The 23,277-nt window shown below is 42.4% G+C and overlaps 1 protein-coding gene across 1 annotated transcript; it reads left to right on the forward strand.

The window, feature by feature from the left end:
• Positions 1-1,030: 1,030 nt before the first annotated feature.
• Positions 1,031-21,928, forward strand: eftud2 (elongation factor Tu GTP binding domain containing 2). Its single transcript, XM_079520544.1, has 28 exons — positions 1,031-1,201; positions 1,993-2,105; positions 3,044-3,206; positions 4,724-4,802; positions 4,941-5,016; positions 5,243-5,308; positions 5,480-5,515; positions 5,853-5,943; positions 6,117-6,199; positions 6,315-6,481; positions 6,964-7,088; positions 7,245-7,308; positions 7,436-7,526; positions 7,652-7,787; positions 9,106-9,233; positions 9,571-9,764; positions 10,294-10,405; positions 10,517-10,657; positions 11,093-11,194; positions 11,798-11,880; positions 12,066-12,152; positions 12,844-12,970; positions 15,397-15,484; positions 16,566-16,684; positions 17,300-17,394; positions 17,691-17,844; positions 20,976-21,083; positions 21,200-21,928. Exons 2-28 carry the CDS (start codon positions 2,004-2,006, stop codon positions 21,293-21,295), a joined length of 2,913 nt encoding a protein of 970 aa, XP_079376670.1. The 5' UTR covers positions 1,031-1,201; positions 1,993-2,003; the 3' UTR covers positions 21,296-21,928.
• The last annotated feature ends 1,349 nt before the right edge of the window (positions 21,929-23,277 follow it).

Here is a 23,277-nt window from a genome sequence, read left to right on the forward strand (position 1 = left end):
CCACCACGCCGTGGGCCCCAGCCTCAACATACATTATTATTTACACATTTTATTAATTATTCTGGGGCGTAGGCCTATATAGCTCCATTCCATGATTATTGCGACTGTAGGTCGCATTTACTATGAAAACCTGAATCTCCCGTCAGTTAGTCCCCCACGCCTCCATTTATGGTCACGCCTCGTGACATCACGCCTCCATATAATGGTCACACCTCGTGACATCACGCCTCCATATAGTTACGCCTTGTGACATAACGCTTTGTGACATGTCACGCCACCATATATGGCCCTCAGCATATATGAAGATCACGACACTGACCTTCACGACACTGACCTCATCTAACCCTGGGTATACATGGAGAAGACAGGATCATCACCTAGATCTGCAGCCGGCCAGCAACTTTACATCTGACCTCAAACCTCAAACCAGTCAGTCAGTGTGCAATGTCAAATTTAATTGTCACACCACATGTAAATAATACAATTTCCAACTTACAGTATACATACCGGTAACAACTTTTTTTATTCTTCTTCTTTTGAAATATGTGCTGGTCATTACTCATAGCAATAACCCACCTATCTCGCAGTCTCCCTCCCCAGTCAGTGTTCAGAGTTTGAATGTTTGTAGAATTATATGCAGGACGTCATTTAGGTACAGATGTGAGGAGACTTAATTGAATTGACTACATACTACATACTAAGAAAAAATATTTCTCTCACACTTATGCCATGATGTGGGTGTCAGTGCAGTGATCACCATCCCCATGTGTCAATGTTGGCACCCATACCATACCTAAGGTTGCCTACCTCTGGCCTGAGCTGAGCTATAGGAAAGGGTGAAATTAAGCTGCCTGGATAAAGTATTTACACATAAAAATATATATATATATAGTTATGTGCTTTCTTCAACCTTGAACGATTTTGTGTTTGATTTTATGTCAGAATAGCCTCGGAAACCCAGACGTTTCGTCAGTGATCTCTAGCATAGTGCACATGCCAACGCAGTAGGGGGCGATAATGGACTATGACATCCGACGTTAACCGTTGCGAAATAAAATTTAAATCAAGAAGAAAACACCGGAAGTGTTGTTCACACGCATGGCGGCGGGGAAATTGTTCAGTGTTATTTAAACAAATAAATACCTAACTAACTTACTTCTATCTCCACATTTGGCTAACTATTTTTGCAAAAGTACAGGAGGTGAGTGTATTTTTCACATTAATTGTCTTGTGATCAAATATTCTGATCTGACTGTAATGTTCATGTTGAGTTAACAACAACGCAACCTGAACGTCGCCGTGAAGGCTCATTCATTTGAGAAGCAGCTTGAGGAGGAACCAATGTGTTTATTTTGTACACAGTTGATATAGTTCACGCAACACACGTGGTCCATTTGAACCGCAATCGCCGGAAAACTGTAAAGTGTCAAATTAAATGTTGGCTGCGCTAATTAATCTCTTAAAATGCTATAAGACTTACATAGCATATAGCATAGCATTGTGTGTGTGTGTGTGTGTGTGTGTGTGTGTGTGTGTGTGTGTGTGATTGATTGATTGGAAATTGTATTAGTATACAGTAGTTATAGTTTGTGGAATTGGTACAGTTCAACGAAAGTGCAGGTAAATACAAAATCTGCTACGAGGATAAAACCAGAACAAGCACTAAGACTTGTTTACATCAGGGGCTTCCATTTTCAATCCTGTGTGTGTGTGTGTGTGTGTGAATACTTTATTAACAGTTTGCAAAAAGGTACAGTGTTACGATTATAAAAATGGTGCTAAAAGGGTAACACAAAAAGCCCTGAGGGCTAGTTGTGTGTGTGTGTGTGTGTGTGTGTGTGTGTGTGTGTGTGTGTGTGTGTGTGTGTGTGTGTGTGTGTGTGTGTGTGTGTGTGTGTGTGCACTGCTTTGTTGCACACTTACCAGACAGTCCGCCCAACATTAATTCCCACAATAATAGACCATGATGTAACTTTCCCCCCATCCTTTCAGCTCTCTACAAGATGGAGACTGATCTGTATGATGAGTTTGGAAACTACATTGGTCCAGAGTTGGACTCTGATGATGACGACGATCTTGAGGCTGAAGACAGAGATGTTGACGAGGTATTCTTCAAATAATAATACTGTGTACATCGTAGGACTGGGTATTGCCAACAACCTCACGATCGATACGCATCACGATAGAGGCCACGATACTATATGTATGTATCCCGATATGCGTTGTCCTACTAAATTTACTTTTGCAAAGTCCTAGACCAGAGGTTCCCAACCACTGGTACTAGTACCACTAGTGGTGCTTGAGCCCCTCTGGTGGTGCGCAGAGGAGTCGCCCAAAAAAAGGAGGACAAAAGACAAAAGTGGAATGAAATATTTATATTACTACAGGTTCTTCTGACCAAGCAATTGGTTGAAATAGGCTAGCCAGCCATGCTGAAATGGGCATGACGGCACACCTAGCGGTGCTCCATCAGGGCTGGAGCACGTGACATCATCAGGGATGAAGATCAATATTAAGCCCATATATGGAGATCCCTGAAGTCATCAATATTGGCCAGCAACTCTACATCTGACCTTAAACCTCAAACCCGCTGACCTCTTCTGACATTCCATATGTTGATCCTTCCCCATCCATCCTTCCTCTTCGATGTCTCCCTTTTGACTGATACGTGTCCATTCAAACTCTAGACAGGCCTGCCCCAAAGTTATTAGTGAAAACTAGAGTTCTCAACAGGCCCGAAAATTAAGATCTTACCCCCCCATGGCAAAGCACCAGCACTCGCCCAGCAGTCTGCTGTCACCCAGGTGGATATGTTGATCTGATCGGCATGCAGTTGTGATTATTACATTCTAAAGTCCATATTGTCTGTTGAACAGAGTTAAAGACAAGGGCTGGGTCGCCTCTACGTCATGCACCTCGACATGCCGTCTCTCTCTCGCGCTCTCTCTCTCATGCTCCTCGACGTGCTGTTTCTCTCACTCTCAGTTTACGCAAATAATTGTTACACTGTCTGACATTTGTGTCTTTCGTTCTCCGTGTTGAGGCTGATGACGATGATGACGACGAACCTGCCGATGCTGATGATGATGTGCCAGGAATGGAGGTGGTCCTGCACGAGGATAAGAAATATTATCCCACGGCAGAAGAAGTGTATGGGCCGGAGGTGGAAACAATCGTTCAAGAGGAAGATACCCAACCCCTCACAGGTGAACCACTAAAACCAAGTCTAGCAAAGTGAAGCACGGAACAGTGATATGATAGTGATATAGTACTTTATTGTCAGTTTGCACTGAAATTTGTCTTGCGACCCAGCAGCCTTGTATGCAACACATATACACACATTTGACATAACAGTAACACAGGACAAAAAAGAAAATACAATTACATACATAGAAACATAAGGGCAATGTCCACAGCTCAGTCTAGTCCTGGCCAAAATCCTGATTAAAGGTACATTCAGTGATTTCACTTAATTCAACTATCACTTATTTTTTCTTATTTTTTGGATAATCCTCCCTACTATAAAGTGTGCTGACCATATAAGGAGTTCCTCCCTGTCCCCAGTGAGCCCCTGGGGTCAAAAAACCCTAGTTTCCGTTTGGGCTTTGGGTGGCAAAGCTTTCATCCAATCAGGATGAGAGGTGCCTTCCTCCAATCATGATCGAGTGTGGCTGGCATTGGTGCGCGTGCTGTTGGTCTGTTGTACTTCCCCCACTGTAGAGCGTGTGCATGTGCACATCTTGTTACCGGGTGGACCGGGTTTTTTCCCAAATCACCCAAATCACTGAATGCTCCTTTAAGCCTCAAAGTCAACTGATGGACAAATGACCTTCAGTCTGACCTTATTGTATGCTGGAACACCATATCTCCTTCCTGTCCTTCCTATACTCTCCATACAAAACATGGCTAATATTAGAGGTGATATTCCTTGCTAACCTTAGGATGCTGTTATCATACGTGGATGTATAGAGCCTCTGAAGTGGTTGTCCAACAATCTTTGAACAAATGTTTAGTTGTTGCAGCAGTTGTGGTCTTTAAGGCTGCATCCATACCAGGTGGTGCTACAGTACTGAAGAACACTCATAATAACAGAAGTGAAAAACAAAAGAATCCTTCTACTTAAACGGCGAAGGAAATAGATTCTTTGCTTTGTTTTCTTACACACCGATCATTCAATCGTAACATGGTGGTAATAACACATTACATTCATACAGATTAATACAGACACATAAATAGTAATATCTCATAGTCGGTGCATGTTGATCAATGAGACTTACCACCATGTCTGTTTCCTGTTAGTTTTATTGGTTAGCCCTGAATTTAATTGCACATCCTTTAGGATTTTAACCATTCCGGTTCATTAGTACTACTAATGGTTCGATTATTATGTTCCAAATAGACCTTTAGAGGTCTGTAACGCCGAGTCATAAAGGTCTGTAACTCTAAGAGTTACGGGTCCATTTGGTTCCATTTATAATACGCTCATAGAGGTATGGTGGTCCTTGAAATGACAGTTTGAAAACCACTGATATTGTAATTGTATAGCAGACGTGAAGTCCACATACCAGCTGTGATAGAAGGTTCCGTAAACGGCTCCAAATGTGATGGAACCGATTCCGCATTCCGGTTCTGCAATGTTGGATCCGGTTCCGGATCCCAACCCTAATGACAGAGGTATTGTATTGTATTGTGGTGTAGACGCTGACACGTTTCTTTGTTTTAGAGCCCATTATCAAACCTGTGAAGAATAAGCAGTTCACCTTGATGGAACAGGAACTCCCTGCCACTGTTTATGACATGGAGTAAGTAATGCAATATGTCCAAAGACCCATGAGATCATGCAGAATGGCATTCAGTAATTTTACAATTACAGCATTGCTTATATGTTGCATGATTATCTGTTCATAGTCTGCTTCCTTCTCTTCTGCTCCCTCTTTTAGATTCCTGGCAGATCTGATGGACAGTCCAGAGCTGATACGTAACATCACTCTGTGTGGACACCTCCATCATGGGAAGGTTAGAGTCCAGTGATTCACTACCCTTTTTTAATGTTTAGGACAGTTTGATAAACATAATGTAATGGCCATTTGAACTGAATTGTTTAACACTGCTGTAAGTTACACTGCTGTAGTGCTCCATATGGGTGCAATTTAGGTTTTTTTTGTGTAATCGCCGCGGTGACTAATAAATAATCTTTCTATTTTAGGAATATATGCCTAATTCATGTATTTCTTCCATTCAGACATGTTTCGTGGACTGCCTGATTGAGCAAACCCACCCAGAAATTCGGAAGAGAGATGATGTGGATGTGAGTACTGACTCAACCACATCTCCATCCCCTGCTTCAGTTTATTTCACATTGATTTCCTGTTATGTCCCACTGACATTTAAGCATGTGGGACAATGGTTGTTCAACGCTTTTCTTAATCACTGTAGAAGTGTAGATGTTGTTTTGACTGATTTTTGTCTAATTTTTCAGCTCCGGTATACAGATATTCTCTTCACAGAACAAGAGGTTAGTAGCTTTCCCACTGATAATTACTGTGAAGCAATTGTCTGACTCCCAGCACACCCATGTAAACCAAGTCATTTATTTTGATGGAAAAGTACTGTTGTTGCTTGATTGGTTGACATCTTTATTGACAAAAATGCATATAAATGCTAAATATATTTGTACATACTGTCAAAAGAAAAATAACATGATACAGCTTGAGAGCTTATTTCCATTTTGGTCCACTGCATAGATATGACTATTGACTATACAACTTAAAACAGCTTTAGTGTTGTTCTTTTGGAGGATTCGATTCTTAACAGACCCATTATATTGATTCTTACATGATGTCTTTCCATAGAGGGGGGTTGGTATCAAAAGTACCCCCGTTACAATGGTGCTGCCTGACTCTAGAGGGAAATCTTACCTGTTCAACATCATGGATACACCAGGTGCTGTATGCTGGTCTGAGCTTTAGTTGGATTATGTGAATGTTGAATTTTGGGTGTCCTTGACATGAAAAAGTTTGCACACCAATGTATAGCAACATATGTTTTTCAGAAAACTGTTAGGATTTATAAGGCATGTTGTGCGCATTCATCTAATTTTAAACTTGCATTTGCAGGCCATGTGAACTTTTCAGATGAGGTCACGTCTGGAATCCGAATCTCAGATGGCATCGTTCTCTTCATTGACGCAGCAGAAGGGGTGAGTCCTGTTTTTCCACCTTTCTTACATGCTTACATTTCCGTGTTTCTGCCTTCTGCTGTTTTTGCCATAACTGCATTCGCAAATAACCCATGTGTATTTCTGTTTTGTCAAGGTGATGCTGAACACAGAGCGGTTGATCAAACATGCGGTTCAGGAGCGGTTGGCCATCACCATCTGCATCAACAAGGTCGACCGGCTCATTGTGGAACTGAAACTGCCCCCCACAGATGCATATTATAAACTACGGCACATTGTGGATGAGGTCAATGGCCTGCTCAGGTAATGACTGCAAACAAACCCCTGCGTAAAAGTCAAGTTGCAAATGAATGGCACTTGTTCAAATGCTGAAGGAAGATTGACAAAAGCCTGTGTGGTCGAAACTTTGATAATTAAACAAATGTATTTGAATTGCTTTTAACTGAATTACTCGAGTTATCTTTGGGCCATATTTTTGAATGGCAAGCCATGTACTGTAATTCTATTTGAGCGGCATGCCTCGACTGCACAGATTAATGCAACTATGAGACCGTAACCTGTATATTTATGTACATTTATTTCTAGACATTTCAGTCCACCATCCTAATAAGACTACTTTAATACTGTAAATTCTGTATTGTATTGTTTGTGGGTTATGGCTAATGTACATTTTTAATTGTATTGTTTGTGTGTTATGACAAGACAAGTGAGTAACCATCAAATCCAGGTCCTTGTGCAAACCTGCTCAGCTACAAAATTGTGATTCCTATTTGGTTTCCTCTCAGTACTTACTCTACAGATGAGAACTTGGTGGTGTCTCCTCTTCTGGGGAATGTTTGCTTCGCCAGCTCCCAGTACAGCATTTGCTTCACTCTGGGCTCCTTCGCAAAGATTTACTCTGACACCTATGGTGAGAGAACTAATTTCCTCCACACATACAAACTCGCATAAACTTGGTACAGTCCACCCCATCTTCTGCATTAGGAACTTAGTGTTATGGACATTTGCAGCAGTTTTAATCAATGAAAATGAGTATGGTCTAAAATAAAATTCTCTGGTTTTGTAGGTGACATAATGTACAACGAGTTTGCCAAGAGACTCTGGGGAGACATTTACTTTAACCCCAAGACGTGAGTTGCTGGTTCTGAGTTTACCAACAGAATTTTCTGATCTGACTGCCTGGCATTAAAGTCATCGTCTCTTCATCAATCCACGTTTTCTTTTGTCATCATTAATACTTTCTACATCCCTGTTTAGGCGCAAGTTCACTAAGAAAGCCCCAAACAGTAACTCCCAGCGCAGCTTTGTGGAATTTGTTCTGGAACCCCTCTACAAGATCCTCTCCCAGGTTGCATAATATCATTGCATGCATGCTAATATGCTCAGGTGTCACAGATTTCTATGACACCTAGAAGTAGGTTAGAATTCACAACCTCAATGACTCAACCTTCCTTTGTCCTGTTTTGCGTGCAGGTGGTGGGCGATGTGGACACATCTCTCCCCAGGGTTCTGGATGAACTGGGCATTCACCTAACCAAAGAGGAGCTGAAGCTCAACATTAGACCCCTACTGCGGCTCGTATGTAAACGCTTCTTTGGAGAGTTCACCGGTAATGTCTTATCAATTAACATTGATCTTGACCTTTATTTGTCTGTTCTATTCCCTCTGCTTATTCTCCCTGAAGCATCGCACCGGGATGCTATCAGAAAGGAAAAAACTATCATCTTGTCAGTATGTAGCTATTTAGCAATCTCAATTAGTTGTAGGAAGAGCTAAAGTAAAGCACATCTCTGGCCAAAGTTTCTGGCTTGTTTTTGAGCTGTGCCTCAAACTATGTCCGTCTGTCCCCATGTATGTATGTCCAAATTAGTACGGCAATAGTGTTAGTTGACCATCAAGTGTCATGTTGAGCAGCCTAACACACACAGACCCATTGACCACTGCAGTGCACACACACACACACACAGCACCGCTCAGTTCAGATGGGTCGGATTTTTAGCTAGCACCTAGCTATCGCCACTACTGACATTTATACTTAATTGCTATTGTCAACCAGTAGGTAAATAAAACATTAATGGTGCATTTATATAAGGCTTTTCATAGATTGTGCATATATATTCACCCATTGACACACACACATTCACATGCACACACCAATGGCAGAGGAAACCATGCAAGGCACCAACCTGCACATCAGGAGCAATTAGGGGTTCAGCGTCTTGCTCAAGGACACTTCAACACTAACTCTGGGGCGGCCCAGGATGGAACTGGGAACCTCACGGTTTTCCCATCCGGACGTTCTACCGGATGTAGAAGGTCATACCCAACACCCAGGTTGAAAAATGTATTAATCGAAGAGTACAGAGACAATCTGCAATCATGTAGATGTGCTAGATACGCTGTCACCGTGGTTCTCAACCTGTGGGTCGGGACCTCCTGGGGGGTCTCCACATGATTTTAGGGGCCTCTCCAGATGACAGTATAGTGACAATTAACCTTTCTAATACCTAAAATGAAAAAATATCATTACTGCTTCAAAAGTAATCAAACTATACTATAAATCTGTTCTAACATTGGCCAAATTGTCAAATAATGAGGCAATGATAGCTGATCTACAAGCTCACAATGCCTTGTGTTGCAAGGCGTTGTGAGCTTGCAGATCAGTTTTTTTTAACTATCTGTGGAACCGAGTCAAACCAATTGTAATGCCTACAATACAAAGTGCTTGTCAGGATTGGGGTCCCCAGTTCAAATGTGATTATTTTGGGGGCTTACGGCCTACAAAGGTTGAGAACCACTGCTCTACCATACAATCATAATGACTTACTCAACACATCCCAGATTTGTGGTTTTGTAATCTTGTGGTTTTGTAAATGTGACAAAACGTGAACCAAATGTGAACCAGAGCTTGAAACTCTGCCCCGCAGGCTTCGTGGACATGTGTATTCAGCACATTCCTTCACCTCAAGAGGGTGCCAAGACCAAGATAGAGCACAGCTACGCAGGAGGCTTGGATTCAGACCTGGGGGAGGCCATGGCAGAATGTGACCCTGATGTGAGTGTGATGGAGTGGAGACAAGAGCCTCCGGTTTATAAGTCTGATACACCAGCTAGATGCTAATGGGTAGAATCAGTTCCTAGTGGAATTCGATAGCTTAATCCAGAAATTTTAAGCCAGCAGGCGACTTTAATTGTTTTTTTATGAACGAACAGCTGAAAAGGCAAATATGCGGCAATGAACAACATTGATTGCAGTGTCCTGAGCTCCATTTAATTCCTCTGTCTGTTACTCCTGAGTGTCACAGGTTTCCTGTGACTTAGATCTCCCTGTACCAAATGTTTTTTTCTTTTTCCTCCTCTGCTCTTCATGTGCGTCACCGCCTCCCCACCAGGGCCCTCTGATGTGTCACACCACTAAGATGTATAGCACGGAGGACGGGGTCCAGTTTCATGCCTTTGGCCGGGTTCTGAGTGGGACCATCCAGGCAGGTCAACCTGTCAAGGTGCTGGGAGAGAACTACACCCTGGAAGATGAGGAGGATTCCCAGATCTGCACGTTGGGGCGCCTCTGGATCAACGTGGCCAGGTACAGTACATCCATCAAGTCGTGCGTCTTTAAAGGATCATTCAGTGATTTGGGTGATTTGGAAAACCACCCAGTCCGCCCCGGTAACAAAATGTGCACATGCACGCTCTACAGTGGGGGGAAGTGCAACAGGCCAACAGCATGTGCACCAAGGCCCGCCCCCACTCGATCATGATTGGAGGAAGTCCCCTCTCATCCTGATTGGATGAAGGTTTTGCCACCCGCCACCAAAACTGAAACTAGGGTTTTTTGACCCCAGGGGCTCACTGGGGACAGGGAGGATTTCCTTATATGGTCAGCACACTCTATAGTAGGGAGGATTATCCAGAAATAATGATATTTGAATTAAGTCAAATCACTGAATATACCTTTAAAGTTGATGTTCGCAATGGCCAAGTGATGCTTGTTTTGCTATTCTCTTTCTGTGCTTTATTTGAGATACTGTACATCATGGTGGATATATATAACACTGTATCTACCGACCTAATATGTTGTTTATCTATCTATATGTTCTTTATTCACTCTTCAGATACCAAATTGAAGTAAACAGAGTGCCTGCTGGTAACTGGGTTCTCATTGAGGGCTGTGACCAGCCCATTGTAAAGACGGCCACCATCACAGAACCCAGAGGGAATGACGATGTAAGACAAAGTTACCGTTATGTTCTTTTAACATGCCTTCAACCCATCCCACTAGTAGAGCTATGTCTCAGTGTGTGAAAATGTTTTTTCTTTTTTTTGTCGTTGTTATAGGCCCAGATCTTCAGGCCGCTCAAGTTCAACACAGCGTCGGTCATCAAGATTGCTGTGGAGCCTGTTAACCCATCAGAATTACCCAAGATGTTGGATGGATTGAGAAAGGTCAACAAGAGCTACCCTTCTCTCACCACCAAGGTAAAAACGGACTCGCTGTGTTTTCCGGCAGTCGGGTGGCAGTGGCACATGGGTAGAGTACCTACCTGTCCTCCGTTGCGGAGTCTAGGGGTTTGAATCCACTGTGGTGAATCCAACTTGGCTGAGGTTTTATGATAACACAGTTGGATAGAGGAGGGACTCTGAGCTCAACAGAAGGAGCAAGACAGAGGCGCTATGTCCTCCCAGCTGGGGCTCCACAAAAACGGTTAAATTGGGTGAAAAAAAGAGAAAAGTGTACTACATTAAAATGATACATTTTAAAGTGCAGATTGACTTGAAAAGCTGAATAGTCCCTCCCTGGATAAAATATTGATTCAAACATCCCTGACTTTTTAACCCGACAGCCACCGTTGTTATTCAAGTAAGTTCTGTAATGTTGTATTGACTATGTAAAAATGTGTGTGTGTTTTTCAGGTGGAGGAATCGGGAGAACACGTGATCTTAGGTACAGGAGAACTGTACCTGGACTGTGTCATGCATGACCTGCGTAAGATGTACTCTGAGATCGACATCAAGGTCTGTTTTCTAACTGCAATCTGACTTACAGTACATTCTAGTCCTTTTGGTAGTACTTTACAGTAGGTCTTTTAACGTTTAACTAATGGAAAAGCATACATGCAGGTACAAAATGTACCATCAAAACACATGAAAAATACTCAAACAATTATAAAAATGCAAGACATTTGTGCTACAGTAGCACAATAAAATATATGCCACTAGTTCCACTCATGTGGTGTTTTTTATGTAGCTGAGCACTCACAGCCAAGAAGGCAATAACAGACAGCTCACCTGTAGTGCTGTCATGATTATAACATTTGACTTGAAGATTAATTGGTGCTCAAATAATTGAGATTAACGATTTAATTGCGTCGTTGAATATTGGAACATTACAAATGAATTACCTTTCTACCTGGCTTTTAGGCTCTGTCAATAAGGAGCACAGGGCGGATATGACAAATAACTGGCATCATTTAATAACTTTGTACTTGTAATTTAGTACACACATTATTTTGTACATCCCTGTAAGCGTATCGGCAATCAAACCTTTTCAGGTAAAATTGTGGAATATATTTGTCAGATATATTTTAAATACTGTAATGTCAATCTTTGCCCCCGCAGGTCGCCGACCCTGTTGTGACTTTCTGTGAGACGGTAGTGGAAACGTCATCACTAAAGTGCTTCGCCGAAACGCCGAACAAGAAGTGAGGGTCAAACATGAGAGAAAAACAGTCATTTACTACAGCGTTGGTCTCTTTTTGAGATTGAATTTCACATTTCAGACGTAATACTTTGTGGTAGACATGTATTTGTCACAGTCATTGCTTCCCTCTGGTGTCGTCTCTCACCATCCCACAGTGATTGAACATGCCTTTCATTTGATTGACAGGAATAAGATTACAATGATTGCAGAGCCCTTGGAGAAAGGTCTTGCAGAGGACATAGAGAATGAAGTGGTGCAGATAACATGGAACAGGTAGGTTTGCACGGAAACAAAAACGCCTAGGTTTTACTGTGTATTTTAAGTGTAGGAACAGTGAAAATGTATGTTCTTTATCTTATTTTTAACATTTAAGACTTGGTGCTGCTGACCAATTCAGTCTCTGTGGTGAGCCTAGACTGAACTAGTCAGACACACACATACACACACTTGTTTGCACTATATATCACTTAACAGCAGCATTACGGCATTGAAATATGACTGCTACTGGATTGTCTTTTTGTCACCTTTATTTAATTTGTTTGCAACGAAACTTAAAGCAAACCATCATTTTGATCATTTAAATTATTACTGTCATTGCATTCAGTACATGTTCTATAAATACAAACTATAATAGACGGGTGGTATTAAATCATGCAATTAATACTAGCCTTTAAAATGCCCTATTTCGTGTAGGAATATGTGTGTGAATGCATATGTCTCCAGGACGGTGGCCTTCATCTGTGATGCCATCTGGACCTGGCCTTGCCAACATGGTGGGGTGGTGCCAGCCAGAACCACCGACAACCTTAACACATCATTAAACTTGCTCCTTCCTTCCTTTTTCCCATTAACCCCCCTGCCCCTCTTTTAGTAAAACTCCACAACGTTTCATCTCCCGCAACGTTCTAACCTCATTATGCAACCAGTCAGTCACACTCTTTTTCTTTTTGTCCCCTCATGGCAGGAAGAAGCTGGGAGAGTTTTTCCAGACCAAGTATGACTGGGATCTGCTGGCCGCCAGGTCCATCTGGGCCTTTGGACCAGACACCACGGGGCCCAACATCCTTGTCGACGACACCCTGCCTTCTGAGGTGAGACAATGGATGGGCTAGGTGGACTAGTGATAACGGCTTACAGGCTATATACTTGGTTGACCGGACTCCGCCAAGGGTCTGTACTAGGCGTCCCTTTATATAAAACATTTCCCTCTATGCTAAATATCTTCACCGGAATTAGGAGATCTACAAGCTCACAATACTTGTTCCTCACTGGCCCTCTGTCTGAAGGACTGGCTACATCAGTGGTGGATTGATGCGAGAGACATCACACTGTAGACTATACTGTTTCAATGTCCCCCCCTTACAGACTCACTGATTTAGACACGCCTTCACATGAAGTCTGTGTCAAATCGTTAAGTCTGAGGGTTCTGGCAGAGGGTTTATGAACCCTTCCCATAAGTCTGCATCGATGCAGACTTTGCCATTTGTCCAAGGAAATTACCCACAATTCACAGCATTACGGGGCTACTAGGGGAATCCTTAAAATGTCAGTCATTAAGTGTGAAATTTGGTCATGCAGCTCGTTTAGAATGTCAACAAACTTCTTCAAACTCCTTCTCATAGAGAGGGAATGTGGGAGATATATTTAGTCAAAATGATGGATAAAAGATACGAAATGAGCAAAGAATATGGAAATAAAATGTTAATTGAATAATAATATACAAATCGAATAATCACAGCCTTTTAAACAGTTACTGTAAATAAGGATGGTAATATTTTTAAAAGTCATGAATGAAGGACTACTCTTCAAAGTGCTGTCCTAATCCTTTTATACCATTTGGAACCCTTGCAGCCTCTCACACTCAAGCACTTACCAGGTGATGTCACTTGTCTATTCAGGCTTTAAGGCTTTAAGGGGGACATTAAAACTGGGCCTTAGTTAAACCGAGTCTCTACATTACATAATCTTTTGCGAAATAACTGATTCACAAGCTCACACCATGTGGTAGATCTGCTATTTCCACCGAACGTTTGCCCCAGAATAGAGCCACTAGTCTTCATGTGATTAAACTGTGCCCTCTTGTCTCCACTCTAGACCAGTTTGTACCTACAGTAGGTGGTGTGTGTATATCTTTTCTACGTCCGAGCATAGACATGGTAACGCCCCCCCTGCCTCTGATTGGCCTGCCGACACTGCCGGCCTTACCAGAGTTTCCTCCGAGGTGGAAGATACATGCTGGATAGTCTGCCGTGAGGTTATTCTGTGGAAATAAATAAATAATACAAGTACGATATATAAGAGAATGACAGCTTGGCACGCGCGACAGTAACTTTTATTTTTGTAGAAGAGGCAAACTAATATTGTTTATGCCGTTGGCCTGTTTATTTGTATACATGTGTAAACTTGAAACATTATTGTACTGTAAAAAGGTCTAAAAAGTATTAGTACAGTATTAGTTTACTATAATTAGATTAATACCTTGATCTTTATTTTTTTTAGTATAATAGTATTAGTTTACTATAATTAGATTAATACACGATAATCAACACTTTATTTAATCAAAGCAAACGGCACAAACAATATTAGTTTGCCTCTTCTACAAAAATTAAAGTTACAAGTTACTGTCACGTGTTGCCATTCTCTTGTACTCGTATTATTTCCCACCACGGAGTGCAACTCGGAGGACAGGCAAGACGGGCAGTGTCGGTAGGCCAATCGGAGGCAGGCGGGGCGTTACCATGTCTATGCTCGGACGTAGAATATATATACGCGTGGGAGGTATATATTTGCAACTGTTAACACTACTGTATGAAGGCCATGCTACAGAAAGAGAAAGAAATGGCATGGAGCCAAATATAGGAGCCACATTTGATTATTTAATTGACGAAATGTCGCTCTAAAGTGTACCGCATGCATTTAAAGCAAACATGATGCCCAAAGATACTGTATATCTTATACTGACATTGGGAAAAACTGTACATCATCTCTGAGGTCACTATAATATCGTCGCTGTCAGTCAGAAACCTTATATCTCCATAATTAAACAATGTTTTGTTTTGTTTTTTCTTTTGGTAAATTAATGCCCTACTTTATCATACTACAGTGTCACAAAGTAGCAAAGATAGCCTCGCTATAGCCAAGCGATGCTTGAGCTTGTAGATCTGGTATTCTTTTGCTATTTTTGAAACATTTGGACAGTGGAAGTGCATGGGTACGTTTTATAAATAAATATTGAACCAATGAAAAGTATTAACTAGAGCGTGTGACTACATAATTGCCCGGGATCAATTGGAACACAGGTTCTTTTTTTTTCTTTTCCTGTAAAGTAACACTAAAATAATAGTAACTGTGAAAATAATTATGTGAAATGAATCACTCAATATTTTGTGTATGAAATTGAGTGAAATGTATAACTGGCATGTAAACCTGGACTAACAGAACACCAATAGAACAATCCTCTGTTCGGCAGCTGAAACCACGGTTCTATAAATCCTCTATGTACGTTTATCCTCTGTAGGTGGACAAAGCACTGCTGGGCTCAGTCAAAGACAGCATCGTTCAGGGCTTCCAATGGGGAACAAGAGAAGGGCCTCTGTGTGATGAGCGTAAGTTTTCACATCTTCCACTAAATGACACACACACAGCGATGCTAGCTCGTACAAACGTCTACAGTTTTAATACAGGGAAATTACTTTTTTGTGCTGTGTTGAATCCTGACCTAGTACAAGTTAAGTTTCACGTGATGGGGAAATAAATCTCTTGACTGTAGAAGCAAAATCTAGGGGTATAATTGCCAACCTTCAAACAAGAATGTCATATTGGAGAGACAGAGTCAACTGTGGCACGGGCTGTGAGAGAGAAATATGAGATATCCATTGAGTGTAGTTATTGGCCATGTGCAACATTTTACTGCCCTCAATCTAGAGGCCAACTGGTATTTGTGTGTATTGGATGTTTCTGCTGCTACCCCAATTTCCTATTTGGTATAACATTAGCATTAAATCCACTATAATATATTGATGGGTCGTATAAAATGGCCCGGAAATGTAGTGGAAATTAAACTTCCAGGATATTTTATTGTTATTCATTTCAAAGAGTGGGAGGCCAAATCTGTTCTGATGGTTGGAAAGAAATGATGCAGGAAGTTCCTTCGGTCATTTTATATCACAGTGACAATATTACATTTTTGTTTCACTGTTTATCAGGAACCATGCACAAATAAAGGCCTATTCATAGTCTGGATTTTCGGTGGTGAGGTGACCACCGTTCCGGTGGTGAGCTGACCACCGGAGCTGAAATAACGTTAAGCGGTCGGTGGTGAGTAAAAACAGATAGAAGGGCTGGAGCGTTGGCGGTGGTTTGCTCTTCACCGCGGCTCGTGACGTCATGTTGTAGTTCGGTGGTCACCCCACCACCGAAAATCCAGACTATGTATGAGCCTTAAGAAAGATCGCATCCAAGTTATCTAAAAGCATCTGCCGTCCCTGGGCAGGGGGTAATAAACGCATAACAAATTACAATACAGTATAATACAGTTCCATTGATATTTGAAAACAATAAAAACCAGTAGTTCTCATGAGAAAAAGCAATTCATGGTTTGTGCATGATTGTGTGCTATAAGAATATATGGGGGGGGGGGGGTTCCTTTCAATACCACACAGCTCTAACTCTTCATGCTTTCCTTAGCCATCAGGAATGTCAAGTTTAAGATCCTAGATGCCGTCATTGCTCAGGAGCCCCTCCACAGGGGAGGAGGTCAAGTCATCCCTACAGCCAGGAGAGTGGTGTACTCTGCTTTCCTCATGGTGAGCTCATTCCCCACAGCTCTAATTCTTCATCTCTCCTCATCTCGGCCCTCTCGCTCTCTCTCTCCGTTCTCTGACTCCCCCTTTCATCACTACTTTCTCTAATGTCCCATTACCTTGATTACACTGCTGGATACTGGCAGCAGGGACGTGCCTTTATCTTAAACCATTCAGGTCTGACGTCGAAATTAAAAAAAAAAAAGTTTTCTAAATCATGACAATTTTCGGAAAGATTTGAGGCACATTTTAACGATTTTTCAAAAATAGCAGACCTACAAGTTCATAGCGCGCCACTCGGTGGCGCGCTATGAGCTTGTAGATCTGCTATTTTTCAATAGCTAAATTATAACAATGTTTAAAACACCAAAAGGGGTTCCCGCCCCAAAATGGGTTAATGGTTAATGTGGTTAAACACTAACGTGACATGGATGCGTTCCAGGTCTCAATGGATTAATTGCAGCGATTTTTGGCTCCTTTCCTTCTCTCACTTTGCTGCTTCAGAATCCACACCTGCCGTTGTCAAAAGATCTTTTGCTTTCAGTTGATGTGGAGTAGCTACACTGTCGCGCCAGCTTCGCTCCACTCTCCCTAATGTGTGCTCCTTTTGTGTTCCAGGCGACACCAAGACTAATGGAGCCTTATTACTTTGTGGAGGTGCAGGCTCCCGCTGATTGTGTGTCAGCTGTCTACACAGTGCTGGCCCGAAGAAGGTTCGTCTAGGGTCGTTTATTTTCTTAATTTGACGTGCCACCTCAGACAAACCTCTTTATAAATTGAGATTACAACACAATGTAAAGCCAGATTTATACTTGGTTGCGTGCCGGTGTCAACACTGATACCCACAATACCCAGGAGTAGATCTACAAGCTCCCAACGTGTTGTTCTGTGACAAGGTGTGAGCTTGTAGATCGGCTAAGTATTAAGGCAAGAAGCTTAATGTTCAAGTTAAACCTGATGTCTTTGTAGTCCTGACTTTGACATGTTGTATTTCTCTGTTGTGTAACAGAGGTCATGTGACCCAGGATGCACCCATCCCTGGCTCACCTCTGTACACCATCAAGGCCTTCATCCCAGCTATCGACTCCTTTGGCTTCGAGACTGACCTCCGCACACACACACAAGGACAGGCCTTTGCCCTGTCAGTCTTCCACCACTGGCAGGTAAGATAAGGGGCTGTCATGATCATGACATTTTACTGTACGATTAATTGACAGAAATAATTGCGATTTACGAAACAGTTATGATGTACTGTAATTGTGTTTTTGGCATTGAATCTTGGAGCATACGAGTAGGAATTTCATTTCTGTTTGACTTTTAGGCTTAAACATTTAACTGGGCAGATATGACATACTTGTTGTCATATGTTGTACTATGGTCAAAAGAGGCCATGTGTGTTTTAAGTACCAGGTCTTATCACTTAACTTAAGACCTGGAGGTGTGGCCAATGCTGTTTGGCCAGTCAAAACAGCCAAATAGCATTGGCCACGCCTCCAGGTCTTAAGTTACAATTTACAATTTAGGCATTTAGCAGACGCTCTTAATCCAGACTCCCAGAGCGACTTACATTAGGCAAGAACAAAAGAACAAAAGTTAAGACCTGGTACGTAAGACACGCAAAATAGAGCCCCATGTGTTTAATCATTTTAACTTTAAAAAATAGCCGTAGATCGGCTACTTCCGCTGTTCAGATTAATTTATACATATGAATGGGAAATATTGCTTTTTATGCAACAGCAACGATACACACACGGCATGCCATGTGTGTCCTCTTTGTGTCGATCATACTCCTATTGTTCTGTCATTTGCGGAGAATTGGTGGTGGCAGCAGAGTGACCTATCAAGTGCTCATGCCTGCCACTCCGGCTCAATTCCATTAGATGCTGAACAGGAGTTTGTTGTTAATCCATTGAGACCTGGAACGCATCCATGTCACGTTAGCGTTTAACCACATTAACCATTAACCCATTTTGGGGCGGGAACCCCTTTTGGTGTTTTAAACATTGTTATAATTTAGCTATTGAAAAATAGCAGATCTACAAGCTCATAGCGCGCCACCGAGTGGCGCGCTATGAACTTGTAGGTCTGCTATTTTTGAAAAATCGTTAAAATGTGCCTCAAATCTTTCCGAAAATTGTCATGATTTAGAAAACTTTTTTTTTTAATTTCGACGTCAGGCCTGAATGGGTTAACTCAGCAGGTTTCATGTCCTTTGTGGTTGTATCTGCTTTGTATGTGGAAATGAATTAGCTGTGCTCAGAGGAACCACTCTACATATAAGCGACAGGGCACAGAGTATTGTATTGGGCCATGTGACCACTAGATGTCTTTCTTGAGCAAAAAAGCACTGGACAAGAATTCAGAGACATCGGATAAAACAAGTTTGTGGCACTGAGTTCCATTTTTCTTTTTTTGCTGTTGTAAGCAATATGACGTCAACCAGCCTAAAACTCCCACCTCATCTACTATAGTTGGCCAGTATATGAAAAGTGACATTGAGGAGTATTGCTGAGTTGCAAGCCCTCTAGATCCATTAACAATAAAATACTGTGACACCTAGCAGACGAAGCCTTTTAGTCAGATGTTTATGCTCAACTGAGATTACTAGAGTGTGTTGTCTGTTTTGCAAACGGAAGCTCTGACCCCCAATCATAAAAACCTTCTTGGATACTGGATCTGGCCAGATTCAGTGTCTTTATTGAAGATGTCACAACTCTGCATCTAGGACCTCTTTCATGTTTCATACTGCATTGGCATAAAAGCTGTGAAGTTGCTGTGAAACTGCTGTTTTTGTTCAAAGTGTTTTGTGGCCATGATCCATCTGTCTCTATTTAATCTTTCCCTGAGGTCCTCCAGTGCCACTCAGAGGGTCGCCCATAGGAAGTGTATGAAGCCCTATGCCAGGGTTCCCCAATTAATTTTCCTCAAGGGTCCGCACGCACGAGGTCGAGGTCTTGCCCTGAAAATGAATTTTCAGGGCAAGACCCCATTTGAAAAGGATGCCCAGTTTGACATGCATAGGCTACTGACCCCCATGTAATGCCATTTATATCTGGGACCCCCTTTATTTTTGAAATTCTTCCAGGGGCCACAATGGGGCGCTCCGCAGGGCCCGCAGGCCGCCTATTGGGAACCCTGCCCTATGCTCTTTTCAGAGGACACTGTTAGAGATCCAACATTTCAACCAATCGTCCCTTGACTCCCTTCCTGGATCTGTGACAAATGAGGGATGACAGGTTGGGATGCCAGGGTGTGAACTAGTCATAAAGATGATGGATTTAAGTAATGATTTAAAAAGCCCATTGTTAAATCTCCATATGGTGACGTATTAATAAATAGTGTTAGTCACATGGCTGAATGAGTGGGTCATTTCTTGCGTTGCTTTCCCATCATGATGATGGCCATGCTCCTGACTCGGTAACAACACTACAGACTTGCGAATGAATCACACATCTGATCTGAAGCCGGGAAGTGTCCTCTTGGTCATTTTGAGAATCAGGTTTGATGTTGTATTGTCAGCATTTTCCTTAACCACTCCAACCTTGGCATCCTTAGTTTGGCACAGACACAGAGATGGCTCCCTTGACTCAAATACACCAGAGTAAGGCCAAGTGTGGACAAGGACGGACAAATGCACACCGCACAGATGAACAGTCTGGTGAAACGTAGGAGGACACTAGGCAGGAGGCAAACCATAGTCCTAGAGATCTCTCAGTGCCTGCTATCCCCCAAGAACACACAAGGCAGAGAGAGCTTCCTGTTAGTTCTGGCAGGAGAGAAAGGACAGTGGGAGGGTCCGCAGGGGGGTGCCCTGGGCGCGGCGGTCGCTGGGGTGTGGCCAGCGCTGGTTTGGGTGTGGACTTGTCTATAGCTGGAAGCCTGGAGGAGAGGGGCAGTGACTTGGCCAATCACTGCTGACCCACCAACTGGAGAGTAGTGGTTGAGGGTTGAAACACTCTAAGAAGGTTGGAGACCACCTGATGACCTCTCTTCCAGGCCAAGGCTTCCATTAGAAATAGATTATATTCGCATCTTTGATGTATTTACAAACTTGGCATAGTGATTATAGACGAAAATAATAAATTCTAGCAATTTCAACAATTGAACAGTACAGTACAGTACACTTCGAACAATTCGATAATTGTTCAGAAATGGCTCGAATTTAAGCTCTTGACGCAGCACAACACGTGAATAATTCAGACTTTTTTTGGTTAAGTGGTTGCTGGCTAGATGTGAGTAGGATGATTGATTTCTTCTAATATGTCAATCCCTTGTTCCTCCTCTTTCCTTGTAGATTGTCCCTGGTGACCCCCTGGATAAAAGCATTGTGATCAGGCCGCTGGAGCCCCAGCCGGCCCCCCACCTGGCTAGAGAGTTCATGATCAAAACCCGAAGGCGCAAGGTGATCCTTCTAGCTTTTGGCTTTTATCTCTGCACCATACATTTTTCTTTTAGAGTTAAATGTTTTTAATGTGATGATTTTTATATGGCTGAATACCTCTTTTTGCCACCCCACAGGGTCTGAGCGAAGATGTGAGTATCAGCAAGTTCTTCGATGATCCTATGTTGTTGGAGCTGGCCAAACAAGACGTGGTGCTCAACTACCCCATGTAAGACACCTTGGAGACTGAATCTGACGCCCGCTGGTGCAGCGTTCATCACAGCCCATTAATACCACGATGAAAACGTGCCGGCGTCCCCTTGGTTCCAGAGCAGCAATGTCTCTGTTATTTTATCCCTTTTTATTTTGTGGAGAGTTGGCAGAATCAGAATAGCATAGTGGAAGGTCTTCTTTCCTCTGGGTTTCCTACTTGCAACAGTTCTCATTCTGAACCAGATTTGGACTTAATTAATATTCTGTTATCTCTTTGTATGATAATTAGAAAACCTACCAGTGGTAAAAAAAAAAAGAAAATACAAAAAAGGGGAAGAAAAAAAAGTATACATCCCCCTTTGTTTCAGTACAATTATTTTTGACCTGTCCTTGAGTCCAGTTTATTGAGAGCGGTCGCTCTACTTTAATGGCTAAGAATGAATGCACACCGTCAAAGTTACCAGCTTTGATTGAAGTCCATAGCGTCTCATCTTTTCTCTATTATGTCTCATCATTGGTTGCGTCTCATTTTTTTTAATATACATGTATAAAAGGATAAACAATGTTTTTGTAGAATGAGAATGTGGAATGCTGTTTTTTAAACGGAACATGTCACTCATCTGGTGTGTCTGAATAAAAAAAGGTCATCTTTGTCAAGTTGTTTTTAGTCCTTTTTTACGAGGACAATGACATTGGAAGCCATTATACAGTTGAGAGATGGATGTTGGTGTGCTTGTGGAGATGGACAGCAGAGAGTTGTGGATACGGCATTCACTGTCTGGAAGGTAATTCTATTTACATGGGTGGGGCACGCTGCCATGTTGGAGCTTTGGCTGTCAGTGTGAGTGATTGGCATATCTGCTTGGTACACTGTGGGTTGTGACTGATGGACGGCCTGTGAGATGGGTAGAGGCAACAGCTAGGAAGCTAAGTCTGGGGTCACACTCACAATAGCCCGCTTAAAAGAGAAAGGAGGGGTGGCTGTTTAGAATAAAATAAAATGTCGAATTAGGGAACTGGATTGTGAAATTTAAGCCTAATGTATACTTTATCCTCTGACAGAGTCCATGTTTTATGTTGGAAATTGGTTATTTCCGGCAAGCAACACCATTGATTGAATTCATTCAGCTTTACAACACTGAATGAACTGAACAGTGAGGCGAGGAGATTGTTTTCAGGTCTCCCATGTGTAGATTGTGTACCTTATGAAGGCATCTGTCCTGACCCGTTGTGATTAACCCATTCAGGCCTGACGTCGAAATTTAAAAAAAAAAGTTTTCTAAATCATGACAATTTTCGGAAAGATTTGAGGCACATTTTAACAATTTTTCAAAAATAGCAGACCTACAAGTTCATAGCGCGCCACTCGGTGGCGCGCTATGAGCTTGTAGATCTGCTATTTTTCAATAGCTAAATTATAACAATGTTTAAAACACCAAAAGGGGTTCCCGCCCCAAAATGGGTTAATGGTTAATGTGGTTAAACGCTAACGTGACATGGATGCGTTCCAGGTCTCAATGGATTAATTCTCCCCTGTGTGTTCAGTAATATCAGACAGCATGGTCCCCCGGTCACCCCTCCTCCACTGCGAGGTGAGCTGTGATCATGCGTGGCTGCAAGGCGGTTGGCAGCGGTTCTCGCCAGTCTGAACACAAGTCCCCCAGAGCAGTCACGGCAATCTGTGGAGCCTGTGCTAAATATAGAGAAGGATGCCACTCTGCCGTAGTTAAGGCATGTTAGGACCACCCTCCTGCCACCCAGGTTTTGTCCTTCATCAAGTGCTCTGGCCTCTGCCACCTTTGTTCCCCCCATCTTTCTGCCTTTTCATCTTAAGATGGTCCCTCCTTCCTTCTTTTGTATCAGCCTGTCAATATGTACCTGCACGCCTCTCTGGATCTGTAACTCTCGCATGTTTTCTGATTTATATGCAACCCCAAAAAGGGGTTGATGCATATATGGTCATACTTCAACAGTGGCCATGAAACCATCTTGTAGGAATAAT

This window comes from Electrona antarctica, assembly GCF_951216825.1.
Source record: "Electrona antarctica genome assembly, chromosome: 14".
Classification (NCBI taxonomy): Eukaryota; Metazoa; Chordata; class Actinopteri; order Myctophiformes; family Myctophidae; genus Electrona; species Electrona antarctica.

Bases quoted from the DNA above. Each gene is read 5' to 3' on its own strand.
- eftud2 (XM_079520544.1), top strand. From the start codon at position 2,004: ATGGAGACTGATCTGTATGATGAGTTTGGAAACTACATTGGTCCAGAG. The intron at 7,089-7,244 runs GTGAGAGAACTA...CTGGTTTTGTAG, and splicing joins GATTTACTCTGACACCTATG to GTGACATAATGTACAACGAG. The intron at 9,234-9,570 runs GTGAGTGTGATG...CCTCCCCACCAG, and splicing joins TGGCAGAATGTGACCCTGAT to GGCCCTCTGATGTGTCACAC.